This window comes from Lissotriton helveticus, chromosome 2_1 (genome assembly GCF_964261635.1).
Source record: "Lissotriton helveticus chromosome 2_1, aLisHel1.1, whole genome shotgun sequence".
Taxonomy (NCBI): Eukaryota; Metazoa; Chordata; class Amphibia; order Caudata; family Salamandridae; genus Lissotriton; species Lissotriton helveticus.
In genome coordinates, this window is record NC_136059.1 from 780607919 (window position 1) to 780627334 (window position 19416).

General features: G+C 45.0%; 1 protein-coding gene across 1 annotated transcript in view; it reads left to right on the forward strand.

Moving 5' to 3' along the window:
- WDR36 (WD repeat domain 36) overlaps positions 1 to 19416 on the forward strand; it is a 433115-nt gene that overhangs the window by 148107 nt on the left and 265592 nt on the right. The window contains exon 12 of the mRNA XM_078675494.1: positions 14238 to 14392. Coding sequence (XP_078531620.1) covers positions 14238 to 14392 — 155 coding nt within the window. The remainder of the gene's footprint in view (positions 1 to 14237; positions 14393 to 19416) is intronic.

Genomic DNA, 19416 nt, shown 5'->3' on the forward strand with positions numbered 1-19416 from the left:
TCACCCTCACTCACCCTCACCCTCACTCACCCTCACTCACCCTCACCCTCACTCACCCTCACTCACCCTCACTCACCCTCACTCACCCTCAACCCCTCACCCTCACTCACCCTCACCCTCCCTCAACTACTCACCCACTCACCCTCATCCCCTCAGCCTCCCCCTCACTCACCCTCACTCTCACTCACCCTCACTCACCCTCAACCGTTCACCCTCAACCCCTCACTCACCCTCACTCTCACTCACCCTCACTCTCACTCACCCTCACTTACCCTCAACCCCTCACCCTCACTCACCCTCACTCACCCTCACTCACCCTCACTCACCCTCACTCACCCTCGCCCTCACTCACCCTCACTCACCCTCACCCTCACTCACCCTCACCCTCACTCACCCTCACTCACCCTCACTCACCCTCACTCACCCTCACTCACCCTCACTCACCCTCACTCACCCTCACTCACCCTCACTCACCCTCACTCACCCTCACTCACCCTCACTCACCCTCACTCACCCTCACTCACCCTCACTCACCCTCAACCCCTCACCCTCACTCACCCTCAGCCTCACTCACCATCAACCCCTCACCCTCACTCACCCTCACCCTCACTCACCCTCACCCTCACTCAACCCCTCACCCTCACTCACCCTCATCCCCTCAGCCTCCCCCTCACTCACCCTCAACCCCTCACCCTCAACACCTCACTCACCCTCACTCTCACTCACCCTCAGTCACCCTCACCCACCCTCAACCCCTCACCCTCACCCTCACTCGCCCTCACTCGCCCTCAATCACCCTCATCCTCACTCACCCTCACCCTCACTCACCGTCAACCCCTCACCCTCAATCACCCTCACCCTCACTCACCCTCAACCCCTCACCCTCACTCACCCTCACCCTCACTCACCCTCACCCTCACTCACCCTCACTCACCCTCACTCACCCTCACTCACCCTCAACCCCTCACCCTCAATCACCCTCACTCACCCTCACCCTCCCTCAACTACTCACCCTCACTCACCCTCATCCCCTCAGCCTCCCCCTCACTCACCCTCAACCCCTCACCCTCAACACCTCACTCACCCTCACTCTCACTAAATGACAAAGCCATCAATATAGCAATTTTAACATCGCAAAAATAAATAAATGATGTCATTTACAAGAACAATAACTACAACTTTTCTAATGCGATACTTATTGCATTCCAACCCCACTCATCCACGCAACGCCACTCACACACGCAACGCCACTCACACACGCAACGCCACTCACACACGCAACGCCACTCACACACGCAACGCCACTCACACACGCAACGCCACTCACACACGCAACGCCACTCACACACGCAACGCCACTCACACACGCAACGCCACTCACACACGCCACTCATCCACGCAACGCCACTCATCCACGCAACGCCACTCATCCATGCAACACCACTCTTCCATTTGCAAAACGAAAAATGTCTAACTATTCTATTGCGAGACCTATTGCATTTCCAATGCTTGTTTATTTTTTCCCGTGATTGTATTCGGAAGGTTATGGCGTGGTGATCTGACCAGTCGCACTGTTCAATGGAGAGAATTTAGATGTCCTTGTTCTTCGAGATAATCCAATCCAGTGTAGCTCCTTTTGAGTGCGTTGGTTGAAGACATGCTTGGGATAGTTTCAGATCATTTAAAAATTCTTTAAAGGCGTTGACCTGTTTGTCGTTGTTGTCGTTCCAACGAAGATTGAAGTCACCTAAAAATATAGTATTGATGTCAGAGTTGGTGTTAGCAGTCATGATCTCCATCATTTGGTCAATGAAATTCATATTGTTTCCTGGTGGATGATATAGGGCATGTAGGTTGCAGATCTGTTTGTTTGTCGATCTTATGTTGAGCCCTAGGTATTCGCATGATTCGAGGGGGTCAGATTGAAATTGGCCAACTTCTAAATTTGATCTATAGATACAGGCAATACCTCCCCCTGTCCTTATCTGCCTGTCTAGTCTTAATATGTTGTATTGTGGTGGTACAAGAAGGTTCATGACTGGCGATGAGGATTCAGATAACCAGGTTTCAGTCAGGATTGTTATGTCTATTTCTGGATTGATGATGATGTTGGCTATGTCCGAAGCATGTTTCGCCGCACATCGACAGTTGAGCAGCAGACATTTTAGAGAATTCTCCGATCTGGTTGTGCTCATGTTTAACGGATTCGTGGATATTTGGATTTGTTGTAAGTTGTTAATGTTTAATTCCCTTACTTCCTAGTCGATGTTCTGTTTATGTCTATCGCTACTCTTTTTATTTCCTGTGCTATCATGGGGTTTGATGATTCATATTCCTGGAGTAGTGATGTTGTCTTCTTCGGTTAGATAGTTTTGGTTCCTAACTGGTCTGTTTTGTCTGTCAGTGGTAGAGATCTCTTATTATTTATCGCTATGGATGTATTTACTAACTCTCTGATGAGTTCTACTTCATTCTGAGTCTTCTTAGAGATATCACATAGTTTTTCAATCCCTTTCATGGCGTTTTGTAAATTCTGTGCTAGGTTGCTGATTTGTGTTTGGATCTTGCAGATTTTTCTCATGACCTTTGGTGTCGTCGTGTGAATAATCCTCCGTAAGTTCTCAGTTTCATTATTTCTGTTCTTGAGTTTCCGTTTAGAGCCATGTATCGTTGATGTCTTGCTCTTTCCCTTCAGTCGATTATTATCTCATTTTCTAGGTTAGCCGATCTATCCTATTTTGTTGAACTATTGCTATGTTTGTTGTTATATGTATCTTGTGTTCTCTCTGATTTATTCTCGCTTAATGATTTTTCTATTTCATCTATGGCTCCAGGTTGAGGGACTTGTTCCCGTGGGTTATTCGATGGGGTATTTGTCACATTCTGGTTGAATTCCTGCTCGAAACTAAACATTGACTCCTAGAAATTTCTGTGTTTGGTAATTGGATGTTTTAGATGATGTGTCTACCCTTGTATGTATCTTCTGACCTTTGCCTGTCTGTAAGCTATTTTTTTTATTTCCATTGAGGATTCAGGTTTATGTGTAATTGTCATGAGTGATACCTAATCTGATAACCTGTGTTCTCTGTGCAGTGCTTATTAACTTTTTTATTAAAGTGCACATTTAGTAAGTTGCTACATGTGTAAATTGGGATTTCCAGAACTACTGTGTCACATTTGAAAGTACTTGGGCAGTAACTGTGTATCTAGATGTTTGTATATTGGTACACTCGCACCACTCCTGCAGCATAATCCTGGCAGGTATGATGGAATCACACTTCTTTAAATAATTAAACTTTGATTTATATAGTTAGGTAATGGCAGCTCACAGTAACACTATTTGTTCAGCATAAAAAAATTGCATTATGTTGTGTTTTGAGGAAAAAGTCGCACTGGAGCTTATATGTTTAAAAGCAAGTTGCAGAATACTTCCTGTCACACTGCTACAATGTGTTGGTAGGTCCCAGCAAGTGCAGAATTCAGGATTTGCTGACTTTGAGACTTGAAAATCTCACACCAGCTGGAATGCTTCATTGCTATTTCTAGGATGTATCCTGTAGTTTCATCCCATATTTTACAGTTACAGGTTTCGTTTTTATATAACCTTGTGGCTGCTAAGAATTTTTACACTAGTATGCAAGGTCTATTTTTAGGTCTGGCTGTAGACCTCTTTAGCTGTTTTTGCCAGCCTCATGTAATCAAATCATCCAAATAAAAGAAATCCATACATGTTTAAATACTTAAAGGGTCTGTGGGTCACCCCTCTTTATCCATTTGTCTGTCCATCTGTCAGCCAAATTTTTCTTCCTCCACCACATAGAGCGTGTGGCAGAGGGTCACCCCACTTCAGTTATTTTAGGGCATGTCACAGCATTTTACCCGATGACGTGTACATCTACCTAACAAAAAGTGTCATGGTTTGTGAGCCGTTCCTTTGCCAATGCTTTTGTTTTTTCGAGTATTTGTCTTTATTTTTTCTAGACCTCATTGTGTGTTTACGCTATGTCTTCTGGTTCAGTAATTCAAAGTCAATTGCACCTTTTCTTTGCCTCAAGAAGAAGAATACTATCCTTTGACTGCCCCGTTCTATTAATTTTATTTCCTGTTTGTCTTATTTTCAGTTAATCATATGGCTGCACGTTTTGGTGGTAGCATGTTTTCTTTTTATTTTGTGGCAAATGCTTGCAATGAAAAATAAAAATGTTTTGCAAGAGTTTGTCCAGGCCAGACGTTTTGCTTGGCTAATGCTTGTTGACATTTGGATCAATTAGTATCCAAGATGTCTTTTGGAAAGTTAGCATCCAAGTTATTTTCACTTTTACCTGCAAATGATATCCATGGCCATATTTGCATTATCGGCCCCTACATGGTGGGGATGGTGATCATACTTATGATTTGTGAGTTCAACTGGAGGGGCCTGAGAAAGTAACCTCATCGTGTTTTTTTTCTTTTGAAAAAGAGAAATTAAAAAGTGCTATGTGTAGCAGGATTCACAGACCTTGAGCCCTTGGTGTAGGAAAGTGCCCTTTATTGCATGGTTTCCCCCACCTTTTGCCTGATGATTGATGCTCGTTGACTTAAGTGGGTCCTGGCTTCCTGCTAATCAGGTACCTAGGGCTTGTGTTCTTTCCCCAAAATTGTACCTTTGCTCCCTCATTGGCACTCCTCTGACCTACAAGTCACATGTAAAAGGTACCAGGGGTATCAAGGGCCTTGTAGGCCTTGAAGGTGCCAAGCCTTCTCCCCCACCCAGGATGGGCAAGGTCCACGAAGAAGAAGCTTCAAAGGCTTGCCGCCTTTGTAAGCTGACCCTGCCTTTTACTGCTCCCAGCAACAGTCTCCTACTGGTTCTGACCCCCACTTTGGCAGGGAGAATCCACAGGAAGACCAAGATACGAGGAGAGGTGTGCCCACTTTTGTCAACTCCATGCTCCAGGTGAAAACTTCAAGGCAAAGCCCACTTCTCAGTCCTCTCCACCTTGAAAATGGGGGGAGACCCAGCCAACCAGAGAAAGGTTTATGCCCCCCTCACACTGGAAGGTGGCATAATAGAGGGAGTACCCACCCCATAGAAGGGACCCATTGGTCCTGACCTGTACCTACCTGAAACACTACAAAATTTAGTATTTAGGGGTGACTCTGAACTTTGACTCCTCAGACCAGCAAGAAGGAGGACTGAAGAGCCTTGCTGAAGGAAGAAGAGGAGGACACCAACTGCCTTGACCGTAGCCCGGCCGCCTTGTCCCGTCCTCGACCTGATCCAGCAGAACCCCGGCGTGTCCAGCCGCCCCCCAGAACCCAGAGGACCTGTCCTGCTGTGAGCACTGGACTTTCTTAAGAAACAGACTCTGGCTCCGGCGAATCCATGCCTCTCTGCACCCGACACCCACCGCTCGAGTTCTAGTGGCCCTACACCATGAGGAGGTACCCCAGCGAACCTGACCTTAGATCTGGTGACCTACCTCAAGCCTCTTGACGACACCTGCAGCCTCTACCTAGAGGGTCCTTCTGACTGCGACTTGAGCTGGTAAGAAAACCCAATGCCTAAAGACACCCCCGCACCTGATGCACCACGGCCTTGGGTGGCCCAACTGACGATGTCCAGGCATCTCCCTGCATTATAACTCACCTCTCCAACCAGTGGTCCCCTCCAGGAAGCCTCCCTGCACGAGCCTGCAGTCTTTGTTCCGACTGGAGATCTCCCATTGAAAACAACAGGGCTATCTACGCCAAACAGCACTCTGCACCCGGCCGCCCCTGTGCCGCTGTGGTGCACCTTGTGTGCTAACTCTGATCCCCCTTTGCTCTTAGTTAACTCTAGGAGATTTGCTCCCACAATACAGTGGCTTGCTTGAGAGCAGCCACCAACCGACGGCCCCCTCGCCCCATAGTCTAACATTGTACCTCAGCACTCTGCACCGGCCGCCCATAGTGCAGCTGAGGGTGCTCTTTGAATGCATCCCTGGCCCTGGGGGAACCCTTGTTCCAACCCTAGAAACTCTACTCTCAGAACCGATTTCTTACCTGCACACCGATAACTACATGTTTGATGCATGTGAGCTGTAGATCACATGCTTTGCATAGTCTGCCGTCTATTGTTCGGTACGAATGTTTGCACTTTCTTTCTTTGAAGAAGTATTTTTCATTCACGAGGTAGGTTTCTCTTCCTTTCAGTGATAGTGCGCAATGGCATCGACTTAAATGTTAGATAGTTTTTTTCCGCCATCGGGTTCGGACGTGAATTGCTGCGGTCAGGTTCGACACCGTTTTCGGGTTCCCCTCGGTGCGCAATCCTCTACTCTTGACAGTATTGGTTCTCTATCGCGTTCCCATTCTACGCGTATCGTATCGTTCAAGAAATCTTCGATCGGAAAACTCGTGGCCGGCCATTGGGCCTACCCGCGTCGGGTCAGCTCGCAGTCGATGGAACGGACTCCGTTAAAATTTTGTCCCGGGTGTCACGTGAAGTAACCGCGCACCAACTTGCACGAAGTTTGCAACTTGTGTCTGTCCCCGGAACACAACGAACAAGACTGCGACACGTGCCGATCTTTTTGATTGAAGAAGACGCTCCATGATCCTCGGGCTCGACGTCTTGAGTTGTGCCAACAAAGCGGCTCAGCTCCCAGTCTCTTTGGAGAAGATTCTGAACACCAAATCTTTGACGCACAAGGAGCCGAAGAAGAGGAGGAATACATTTCCCTGTCCAAAGACGACTACGACATGGAAGATGTTCCTCAGGGTTAGCGTGTTGAGTACTGATACCCCTCTGCCCCAACTCATGCCTAAGAAAAAGGCTCTGGTCCTTCCTCTGCCTTCAGGCCAAGGTCGGAACCGAGAACATGTTTCCAATGCCCCGTCTTCGGGCTCGGCACCAAAACACCAACGAAAGCCCTCCGGCTCGGGACTGAGCCGGCTCCATTTGAGCACAGAACCAAAATCTTTGGTGCCGAAATTCAAACACGTCGTCATTGACATCCCTGCGATACCCAAACTTAAATCTTCTGATCCAAAAACCTCAGCGCCTGAAACTTCTGCACCGAAAACATCAGCACCGAAAGACAAAACCGCTCCTCCCCAATCGAAGGAGCCTTGTTTCGACGTCCCGCCTTCCAACATGGACCCGAAACAAAAAGAACTTGTCATTAACTCTAAAACTGGTCATATTCATGTCAATTTGCCAACTAAACGGAAACCAGAGATGGAGAAAGCTTACCACATTCCCCTTAAAAAGAAAAATGTTGGTACTCATTTTTCTCCTCCTCCTCTTGACACCCCGCCCCATTTGACCCTAATTTACTCATTACTCTTACAATCATCACAACCACAGTCACCGGATCACCAGGATGACTGGGACTGGGATGAGGATGCACCAGATAACAATAGCCCCAATGCATGGGATGATTGCAATACAGATCCTAACACTGACACTGACCCAGATATATACTCTATAAAACCCTCTCCACCTGACAACAATGTAGGGTACATAGAATTAATTAACAGGGCTCCTCAATATCACAGGGTTCAGCTTCACAAGGAACCTCTTGAAGAGGATTTTCTTTTTGAGACATTAAGTTCTTCTCAAACAGCAACTCATACACTACCCATGCAAGGGCATGCTTAAGCACGCGGATGATAGGACCCAGTGCGTGCAAGGATACTAACACCACGGGTAGATAAAAAATATATACCTGCCCCTACAGACCCTGTCTACTTTAAAGACCAAGTTCCCTTAGAATCCCTAGTTGTTTCCAACGCTCGCAAAAGAGCAAACTCTCAAACAACAGGAGATGCCCCTCCAAGCTTAAAGATTCCTCTGGTAAAAGAGTAGCAGCGCAGGCAGCCAATCACTGGCGTATTGCCAACACCCAGGCTCTCTTAACAAGATACAACAGGGCTCACTATGACGAATTAAAACAATTGCTCCAATTCTTGCCAGACTAACATAAACAAAAGGCACACAAGTTAATTCAGGAAGGAAAACTAATTTCTAACACTTCCATTAGATGTGCTTTAGACGCACCTGATACAGCAGCTCGAGCTGTCAAAACTAGTGTTCTTCTAAGACGTCACGCCTGGCTAAGGATTTCAGGGTTTAAACCTGAAGTCCAGGCTTCCATTTTAAACCTACCCTTTGATAAAGAAAACCTTTTTGATCCTGTGGTGGATAGCTCTTTAGAAAAAATGGAAAAGGACACGGAGGTCGCAACATCCATGGGAGCTTTGCAGTCCCCGTCTGGTAGGGGTTCCTTTTGCTGCTCCTTTTACAGGAGGGTTAAAAAAATATATCCACGTATACCTCATCTTCCTATAAGGGCAACAATCAGTCATCCTGTTCCAGAGGATACTTTAGAGGAGGATTTCAAGGCAATAATAGCTAGGGAATGGGCAAAGGTAGCACACCCGTACTTCCCCCGCAACAAACAAACAGTGACTTGCCTTCTCTTCACCCCGATCATCCCACACCTGTCGGGGGACGTCTCTCTCAATTCCTTCCCGTATGGAATACAATAACTTCAGACAGATGGGTCCTAGATATTATCCACTCTGGTTATTGCCTGGAGCTTACCGACAATCCCCCAAACATTCCTCCACGAACACACAAAATGTCACTAAAACATCTAGAGCTTCTCAAACAAGAAGTACACTATCTACTGCAAAAAGGAGCTATACAGCCCGTCCTATTACAATATCAAGGGCTCAGGGTATACTCTCGATACTTTCTCATACCCAAAAAGGTAGAATCTCTCAGGCCTATATTAGACCTCAGAGTCCTAAACCTCTCTATTCAGTCGGACCATTTTCACATGGTAACACTCCAATAAGTACTCCCACTCCTTCAGCAAGGTGACTTTCTGTCTACTCTAGACTTAAAGGACGCATACTTCCATATTCCAATACATCCCTCTCATCGCAAATTCCTCAGGTTTGTGGTAGAGACGCAACGTTATCAGTTCAAAGTACTCCCATTCGGAGTCTCCACTGCTCCCAGAGGATTCACCAAATTCCTGGCAGTAGTCGCAGCACGTCTGTAAAGACAACATTTTCAGGTCATCCCATACTTAGACGACTGGCTCATCAAAGCCAGTTCTAAGCAAAACCAAAGGGCGTGACGAATGGACTGTTGAACATTACAAGCACTCACCCCCAGTCAACTGGTCTGGGTTTAATCCATCATCATTCTTTAGCTCACTCCGCCTCCCCAGTTCAGACATGGCCATATGCAAATCAGTCTGACCCTGTGCCTCATAGGAACAGTACTGCCTGAGCTGCCAAGCCATGTCTTCCCTGGACCAGAAACAAGCACCTGGGGACGGTTTCTGGCTAATTAGCCGTCCTCAGCCAGGCTAGCTTGAATCCAGTGGCAAAAGTAAGCAAGGGACCCACGTCTGGGCATACCCTGCCAACTTAGGGCGAACAAAGCAAAACCAAAGGGGATGAGGGACGGAGTGTTGAACATTGCAAGCACTCACCCCCAGTCAACTGATCTGGGTTTAATCCATCATCATTCTTTAGCTCACTCGGCCACTCACAAAGTATCTACAGCACACTCACAGAACAGTACACTTACTGCACGACCTGGTATTCACAGTAAATCTGTTAAAATCCCATCTCCAACTCTCCATTACACAAATGTACTTAGGAGCCACTCTACATACACAAAAAGCTCTAGCTTGTCCCAACCCAGCCAGATTCCACAATATTCAGGCTATATTTACAAGTTTCAGCCCGACCACTAATTACCAGCTCGGGTATTCATGCAGCCCCTGGGAATGATGCCCTCTTGCATCATGATAGTTCCCTATGCAAGACTTCAAATGCGTCCCCTTCAGGAATGTTGGCAGATCTAGTGTTGGTGGACGGAGCACTCCTCGCTCTCTGCAGTGGTGGAATCCACAGAACCTTTCCAAAGGGTGGCCTTTCATCGACCCAATTCCACAGACAGTGCCAACAGCAGATGCATCGCTCTTTGGTTGGGGAGCTCATCTCCAAACTCTCACTATTCAAGGATTGTGGAGTCAAAAGCAAGCAACTACACATAAATCATTTGGGAGCTTTTAGCAGTCTTTCTAGCTCTCAAAGCCTTCCAGACTCACCTGGTAGGCAAAGCTGTCCTGATACGCACCGACAACATGACAGCCATGTATTACATACAGAAACAGGTGGGGGACACACACTCTCCAATTGTCACACCTTGCACAAGCCATTTGGAAGTGGGCCATTCATCACAGGATTTATCTCCTAGCTGAACACCTACCAGGAGTGAACAACCAGATCGCAGATCTGCTCAGCAGACAAATACAACAGATCCACGAATGGGAACTTCCCACTCAAGTTCTCCTCCCGTTCTTCCAGATGTGGGGTTTCCAAGACATAGGTCTGTTCTTCACACACCAAAACGCCTCTACCACTCATTCTACTAGTGGTTCGGAAGCTCAGACAAACATCCCTCACACTAAACGTGGCAGCTCCCACATGGGCCCCTCAACCCTGGTTCACTACCCTGTTGGAACTCTCAGTAGTTCCTTAACAAAAACTACATCTCACACCCAGTCTCCTCACGCAGAGCTGTCGAGAGATAAGGCATCCAGATCCCAAACCTGGCGATCTGGCACCTGAAATCATAGAGTTTGGTTATCTGAATCTTCCACTATACTGTATAAATATCATTAAAGAAGCCAAGAGGCCTACTAAAGAGCTTGCTATGCAGCTAAATGGAAGCGATTTGTTATTTATTGCAATAACGACCACATTAACCCAGCTGGATGCTTCAGTTCAAAGTATCATTTGTAATTTACTGCATTTGCAGCGCTCAAATCTATCCTATACATCTATATACTTACATCTCGCTGCAATAGCTGCATACCTTCAGAATAGACAACATCTGTCTCTTTTCAGAGTGCCTGTTATCAAGGCTTTTGTGTTGGGACTTAAGAGTCATTCCACCAAGAATTTCACCTGCCCCTGTGTGGAATTTTAATATTGTCCTCACCAGACTAATGGGTCCACCCTTTGAACCACTGCATGAATGTGACTGCAATTTCTCACTTGGAAAGTTGCTTTCCTCATTGCTATTACATCACTGAGGAGAGTGGGTGAGCTTCAGGCACTAACCATAGAAGAACGATTTTTACAAATACACCAGAGCATAGCGGTTCTTCGGACTAACCCTAAATTTCTACCCAAAGTAGTATCTGCCTTCCACATCAACCAGTCTGTTGAGTTGCCTGCGTTCTTTTCTCAACCAGATTCAGTGGCAGAACGAGCTCTACACACCTTAGATGTTAAACGAGCTTTATTCTATTACATAGAAAGGACCGATCCTTTTAGAAAAACTAAGCAACTCATTGTTGCTTTTGCTCCAGCACACAAAGGCAATCCCATTTCTAAATCGGGTATTGCCAGGTGGCTAGTCAAATGGATTTAAACATGCTATGCAAAAGCAAAGAGGACTTTACCAATTCCCTCAAGAGCACATTCCACTCGCAAACAAGGGGCCTTCATGGCTTTCTTAGGAAACATTCCCATATTTGATATGTAGAGCTGCATCGTGGCCTACACCACACACATATACAAAACACTATTGTGTGGATGTGTTTGCCAGACAACAAGCTAATGTAGGCCAGGCAGTTCTACTTACACTTTTTCAAACAACTGCAACAGCTACAGGTTAGCCACTGCTTTGGCTGACAACTGCTGTATAGTCTATGCAAAACATGTGATCTACAGCTCATATGCCTCGAACAGCAAATGCTATTTACCCACTATGCATCTGTTCTTGGCATGTAGAGTTGCAGATTCACATGCACCCACCCGCCTCCCTGGTGACCTGTACCTGTTCCAGTACTATCTTACTTACATACATACGAATGGATATTGCTATCCTACTCTTACTAACTCCATTCTCACCCTCTGCGGGAAAACAATCTAACCATGGAGTCGATGCCCATGCGCTCTGTCACCAAAAGGAGCCACCTTCCTCGTGACTGGAAAAGACTTGTGTGAGGAAAAACAAAGTGCAAACATCCGGACCCAACACTTGATGGCAGACAATGCAAAGCATGTGAATATACAGCTCTACATGCCAAGAACGGGTGCACACTGGATAAGTAGCATTTTCCTTTCTCCCTTAGGATTGCAGGGACTGTTTTTCCTCTGAAAAAGTTCTGTGTTGAGTTGTGTTTGTATGGAAACCCACACAACTGTGTTTTAATGTCCAAGTGATTTACTTATCTTTGTCTAGGAAATGTCCCAGTGTGATATCTAGGCATACCACAGTGAGTAAAAAAAGAAATCACAAAGTAATTATAGACGGTTGACATTATGTTCTAAGCCTTTTACAAACCTGTAGCAAAGCCGGTTTCACCCAGCTCGCATATTCTTGTCAGTCTGTCTTGAAAAGTAAACTCCACTTACCTTTACCAAGTCCTGCTTGGTTCTAGAAATAAAATACAACTAAATGAATATTTTTTATACGAAAAATTGGTTTGAGTTCAGTCTAGTGTGTACAATAAATGCTTAACACTAACCTCTGATAAAACCTTACTGCTCGCCCACACTACTACAAATAGAGAGTAATGTGTTATCTACTTTTACCCCTGTAAGCCTTTGGGGCTCCACTGGACTCTGTGCACATTATACCTTACTTTGGTATAGTATATACAGAGCCAGCTTCCTACACTTGGTACTGGCTGACCCCGGGCTCAAATGCTGCATACACACCCATCTTAAACTTTATCTTTTCCCAGAATATCCACCTGCTATATATTATCATGATGTTGGGTTTAGCCTGTCATGCATGACATAACCCCGTCCCGCATTTGGGGAATTGTTATCAGGAAAAAGTGTGGTAATGCTGGATGGTAGGTCTTCCATAATTCTCCCCATATTCTCAGTTTTTTGTTGGATAAATATAAGCTGTGACAATGGGATGGCATCTATACAAGCCAGAACACCTTAAATTCTCTTGTTTTCTGAAGTTTCTGGTGAGGTAGGTGTTCCTTGGTGCGGCACCACCATGGCTGAAACACTGCAATGATTCCCTATGGGATTTGTTAGGATGTTTTATTTTTTGCAGCTGTAATTTGATGTTCACATAGCATTCTGCATTTTAAAAAGTAAAGTATGTCAAGGAACATGGCATAAACACATTCTCTGCTAACAGTAAATAAATAAATGAATGCACGTAAAGCCTCACCCCTTAAAGAAAGTTTTTCTAAATTCCGAAATGCATAGGGGTGTGAAATAACAGCTGTGGCTAAAAACGCACAGATAAAAATAACTTTGTTTTGAATGAACAATGGTAGTTACAATAGAGACCTATAAAAGAGGCTTTTAGGGAAAATTGCATAAAAATATATATTTTTTAATCATTTACACATTCGTAAGAATGATTAGTAATATCATGACAAAGTACCACTGAGTCCCAAGAACATTGTGAGAGACCAACTAAACCAAGACAGAAACCAAGAAACAGACAAACCAAAAATTGGGGAAAACACAAATTAGCTTTTGACAAGAATTCCTTGTCTATTGAAGCCCACCCGTGTTGCACATGAAGCATTTTAGAACAAAAATAAAAATTATTACGAGTACCAACCCAACAGGATGTCATTAACAATTACTATTAAAATGTTCCACTACCCTCTTCCAATTTACCTGGTGTCTGTTTTTCAAAATTCTTCAATGTTGACAGAGTCCCCCCCCCCCAGTACCTGCCCACCCAGTAACTAAATATTGCAACTGTTTTTTGTAACCATAGTTTGTGTCTTTCAGTGTCTTTTGCTTTACAAAATCTGATAGTGCTTTTAACAGCTTGCCACCCAATTAAGTTATTTTAGGCTGATCCTACATGGAGGAGTGGTTTGATGGTAGTGATATTCGGAAAGAAACAATCATGCCGAAGACCAGCAGTGCAAACATTTACATTTTGTCTGACAGTTAAAATTGTGTATTTTCTACACTACAGTCGTTTTCCCACTTATTGTGCTTTAATTGTGTTGAGTTCAACTCTGTTACGTTAACCATGAATGTAAATTTGGCTGACATTTAAATATTTATTTTGCACTACTAAGCTAATGTGGTAACTTTTGATGGCCCAATGTTTTCATAAATTAGTATATAGAAACATTCTTTTGTTATTTGAAATAGTGTGAAATGTGTTATTTTCTCAGTTTAACAGTTAAGTAACTTGCCATTTGTTATTCATCGTGTCACCATTTTTCATTACGTTGCAGAAGCTGCAAGGCAGAGTGACTGGGATGGAATCATTGCATGTCATCAAGGTTATCTTACCTGTACAACGTGGAACTACCAGAAAACATCTATGGGGGCGCATAAACTTAGACCAGAAAGGTTTGACAAAAACATTCCACTAAATGTGTATGCAGCGGTAAGTCTGGAAAATGTCTTCTGTGCTTTAATTACACTGCAGTGTGGTTTTGCAAGAACATTTGATCTTTAGGGTGGAATTTGAAATTATTCATGGATTCTCTTTAGTGCTTTGTTAATTTTTTAGCATTTGTTAGTGTTCTAAAGGCCATGACCCTCGAGAGGGAAGGCTTTGCATGGGTACTAATGACCCTTCTGAAACAATAGTGATAAACTAATCTATTACTTTTGTTGGATCTGCGTCTATTGTTTACTCCAAGCTGCATGTTCATGTGTTTTATTTTTTGGTTAAAATGATTTTATTAAAATTTTATCAGGAAATCAATAGATATATAGGTGACCATAAACACAATCTAATTTATAACCATGAACATACTCATTAAAAAATGTAGTACTATATATAGAAAGCAACAAGGTCTTTATAAAGACACTATCATATGTATTTAGAAATTGCAAAAATATGTCATTATATAATGTTCTATAATATAAACACATGTAGCAAGAATACATCCAGCATTAGAGGAAGATGCTGAAAATGCTAATGAAGAGAAAAAGAAAGAAAAGGTATAAGCAGAAGGGAAGAAACTGTGGTATATGTTAAAACATTCAGGCAGAAATGAAATTAAGCAATGTTGTAATCTTGAGAGAATTAATAGTCATATAATGTGTGTATACAAGTTGTGAGAAATGGGTTGTTGGTTGAGGAGGGTAAATGCTGCTCATGCAACAGCCACAATCCCTGTCAGGGTGTACCATTAAAGTCACTTAATTGACCCGTGCTTAACCCTCCAGTAGCTTGGCACAAAAGCAGTCAAGCTTAACTTGGAGGCAATGTGTGAAGCATTTAGCAACACACAAACAGTAATAAAGTGAAATCTTCCCCCAATTTAGAGAAATATATTAAATGTTGATACATTTTACACCAAAACAACAAAGGTCGAATTTATGGCCAATTGCAATGGAACGCAGGTCAAATGGAGCAAATGGATTGGGACTGTTCTCCGCTTACCTTTGGACTTGGAAGAAAGTTCCGCGGGGCAAGGCAGCTGGCGGTGTCCGAGGAGGAACTGTCCGTGTCGGGTAACTGCTGGCCAGAGTTACAGTGAAGAATCCTTCTGTCGCACTTCTCTTTTTTGGAAGTCTAAGATCTCCAGTGGGACTAGCCTGTAGCCAATGAGTGCTTAACGAGACCAGACACCCCTGCTGCGAGGAGCCGCTGAACAGGATTTGGTGTTGCAGAGAAGAATGAAGCGGGAGCTGCTGCACAGTCAGGCCAACCTACGATGCACTTTCTGCAGATTGACAAGCAGGATGGTCCTGGTCTCCCCATAGTTCTTAGAGCACTTTTTGGTATAAAAAATGCTTAGTCCCAGGTTTTAGATTTGGGCTGTCTGGGAACCTTTAGCACCACTTCCAAGGGTCCAGGATTAGAGAGCCATCACTTGGAGGGTCAGCACTTACTGTGGGACCAGGTGCAGGTTCCCAATGGTTGGAACCTTTTTTTGTCGCTGAGGGCTCTCATCAAGAGGCCAGCCAACTAGCCCTTGGAGTCACTCTGGTGGTCCTGGGTTCAAGGTGAAGTGCAGGACACAGAAGTAGGGCAGACCTCTCGGGCCTCAGGGCAGGCTTCATGCAGCAAAACAGTCCTTCTTGGTGCAGCCAAGCAATCATCTGATGTATACAGCAACCCACAGCAGCAGGCAGTCCTCTGAGAGTCATTTCGCAGGTCTAGATAGTGAACTGAAGAGTTGTTCTGAGGGCCCTAGTTTTATACCTGGTGCCTCCTTTGAAGTAGGAGAAGTTTCAAGAAGTTCCCCCTTCAAAAGTGATTGGAATGTCCTACCCTGGTTCTAGTTTGGCACAAAAGACTGGTGTCAAGGACTTTGTGCAAAGGCAGTGCACACCCTATTGGCTTAGGGGTGGGCCACCTGCCCACATCCTGCCTGAGATGACCCATCCAGGCACACCTAATCCCTTTATTGTGTGGCTATCTTGGAGGAACATACGAAATCCAACGGCCACTCACACTTAGTCATGTGACCCAGGAACAGGTTGCAGGCATCGAATAGGACAGGAAAATACCAAATTTCTAAAAGTGGCATTTTGAAAATTGTAACATACAATCCAACTTTGAGGGGTACAATACGTGCTGCAGGCCCACTGGCAGCTTTTAATTTGCATACATACCACTTTGCTAGGGACCTGTAAGTAAATTAAATATGCCAATCCAGTGTAACCTAATTTTACTGTGTTTTAGCGGAGAGAGCACAAGCACCTTAGCTCTGGTTAGCAGTCATAAGTGCACAGAATCCTAAGGCCAACTAAAACAAATTTAGCAAAAATGGGGGTGAAAGCAAAACATTTGGGGAAGACTGCCTCAAAGCTGACAGGTCCAGCAAGAGTATATGGTGCTGGGAGTTTTTATTACAAACTCCACAGCACCATAATGGCTACACTGAAAACTGGGGAGTTGGGTATCCAACTTCTCAGCACATTAAACCTACACTGATGCCAGTGTAAGATTTAATGAAAAATGTACATAGAGGGCATCTTAGAGATGCTCCCTGAAAAATAACCCACCCCTAGTGTCCAGGCTGAGTGGCTGCATTCAGCTGCCACCACCAAACATGTTTCTAGACCCCTGGGTCGAGAGCCTGCTGCTCTCTGGGGTCTGAAACAATGCACATCCTGGGACGAGGTGCCAAGCCTCCTCCCCCAGGATGGGCAGGATTCATGAAGGGGAGGCTTCAAAGGCTTGCTGCCTTTGTGAGCTTCCCCAGGCCAATTGCTGCTTTCAGCAACTGGTCTGCACTGGTTTTGACCCCCACTTTGGGCGGGAGAACCGGCGGGAAAAAGAAGTGAGGAAGAGAGTTGTGCCCACCTCTGCCAACTCCACCCCTTAGGTGGGGGAGGCGAGGTGAAGCACAACTCTTAGTCCACGCAATCTTGAAGATTGGGGGACTCAGCCAACCAGGGACAGGCACAAGCCCCCCTCCTACTGGAGGGTGGCATAATAGAGGGTATACCCACCCCAGGGAAGGGACCCATTGGTCCCTTCCTTTTACCTACCTGTAACGCCCCTAAATCTAGTATTTAGGGGCAACCTTAAACCTTGCTTCCTCAGATCCAGACAAGAAACAAGAAGAAAAGAAGGACCGAACAGCTGTGCTGCAGCTAACAAGAGAAAACGACATCTGACTTGGCCCCAGCCCCACCGGCCTGTCTCCCCCTCGAACCTGCTCTTGTGAAATCCCAGTGTGACCTGCAACCAAAGGTTCTCCATTGGAAACAGGACCTCTGACGTCAAAACACTACCCTGCACCCGGCTGCCCTAGTGCCGCTGAGGGTGCCCCTTAGGTGATAATTTGTTTCCCCATTTGCCCTGAGCTAAAGTCCAAGAGCTTTGCTCCCACATCCCAGTGGCCTGCTTGCCAGCAGCCACCAACCGGAGGTCCCCTTTCCCCCCCCTCTGGATAACATTGGGCCTCAACACTCTGCACCCGGCCGCGCTAGTGCCACTGAGGATGTAACAAGGATGCATCACTGACCCTGGGGGATCCCTGAGTTTACCCCCAGAACCTCAACTCCCACTACCGAATACTTACCTAAAATACGATAACCACATTTTCCTCCATAGGATAACATTGACACTTTTTCCTAAAAAAGGTCCAAGTGTGGAGTTTTGAAACCTAAAGAATTTTTTTTTAATTCTAAGATATAACAAAAACGCTTTTACTCACCTGTTTACAGGAAATGTCACAGAGCTGCATACAGCACTGAGTAAGAAAAGTAATCCAAAAGTAACTTATCTGTTATTTTACTGAAAATCCCATTAAAGTCTATGTACTGTATTTACAAGTGATCGCATTTCTCTGAAACAATACTGTAAGTCAAACCATAGTACATTTACAATTGCAATTGAACTGTTTTACAATCAGCATTAACTGCTGTAAAGTATTTATTCCTTACATGTGCCAGGCTTGCTTGGTTCTAGAAATATAATAACTAAAAGAATATTGTTATACAAAAACAATTGGTCTGAAGTTCAGTCTTTGAGTGTGTGCATTCATTTGCTGACTGTGTACAACAAATGCTTAACACTGACCTCTGATAAAGCCCTACTGCTCGAACCCACTACCTCAAATAGAGAGTAAGGTGCTATCTAATTTTACCTCTGCCTACCTTTGGGGTTCCACTGAACTCTGTGCATTCATTCTATACCTCATTTTGGTATTGTATATACATAGCTAGCTTTCTACAAGTGCTCAACCACTCTTAATTCCAAGATCTTGGAGACTTCCTCTTTAATGCTAGTACTAACTTTATCTGACAGCCTGTAGATTCAATTTTTTGACAGGCAGGCTGTCTCCAGCTTCTATATCATGGATACACTAGTGTGTAAGCCCAGGAGTGAGGGAACACAGTGAATCAAACTGTCACAGTAACTGGTGACAATCCCTCTGCTGTTGTAGCGTCAGGGTAGGAGAGAGGCTGACATCTTTCACTGATCGTTTCCTATGGATGATAGGAGGTCAGGGAGAGGTTAACTTTCCTCCACTCCATGATCTTTCACCATCAGTACAATGACCTCAGACCCCTAGTAGTAGAGTTTGAGGCGATTCAAATGGTATAACAATAAGGGGGTTGTGGGGGTCTTGAGGTCCCCAAGTAGGTGGACTCCCCCTTTCTGTCCTTCACCTAGGGCCCTGTCTCACGGTCTTGGAGGGTCCTGGGCTCTATTGGCTCCCTTACCCACACTTTCTGGCCAGACTGAAACTCCAACTCAGTGGTGTCATGACATGGCTGGCTTCTAAATTCTCACAAACCTTTTTTCCAAAACTTCTGCATCTGATTCCTGCTGGCCACCATGAGGCTAGGGCACATCCTTGGGAGATTAGTATCTTGGTAGCTTCCTCCCACCCCTCCTTAACCAAACTGAGAGGTCCATGGAGGACTTCAAATGGGCTCAATCTTACCTACAATCTTCTTTGGTACCTCCCTGTAGGCAAAGAGTAGGCGTGGTAA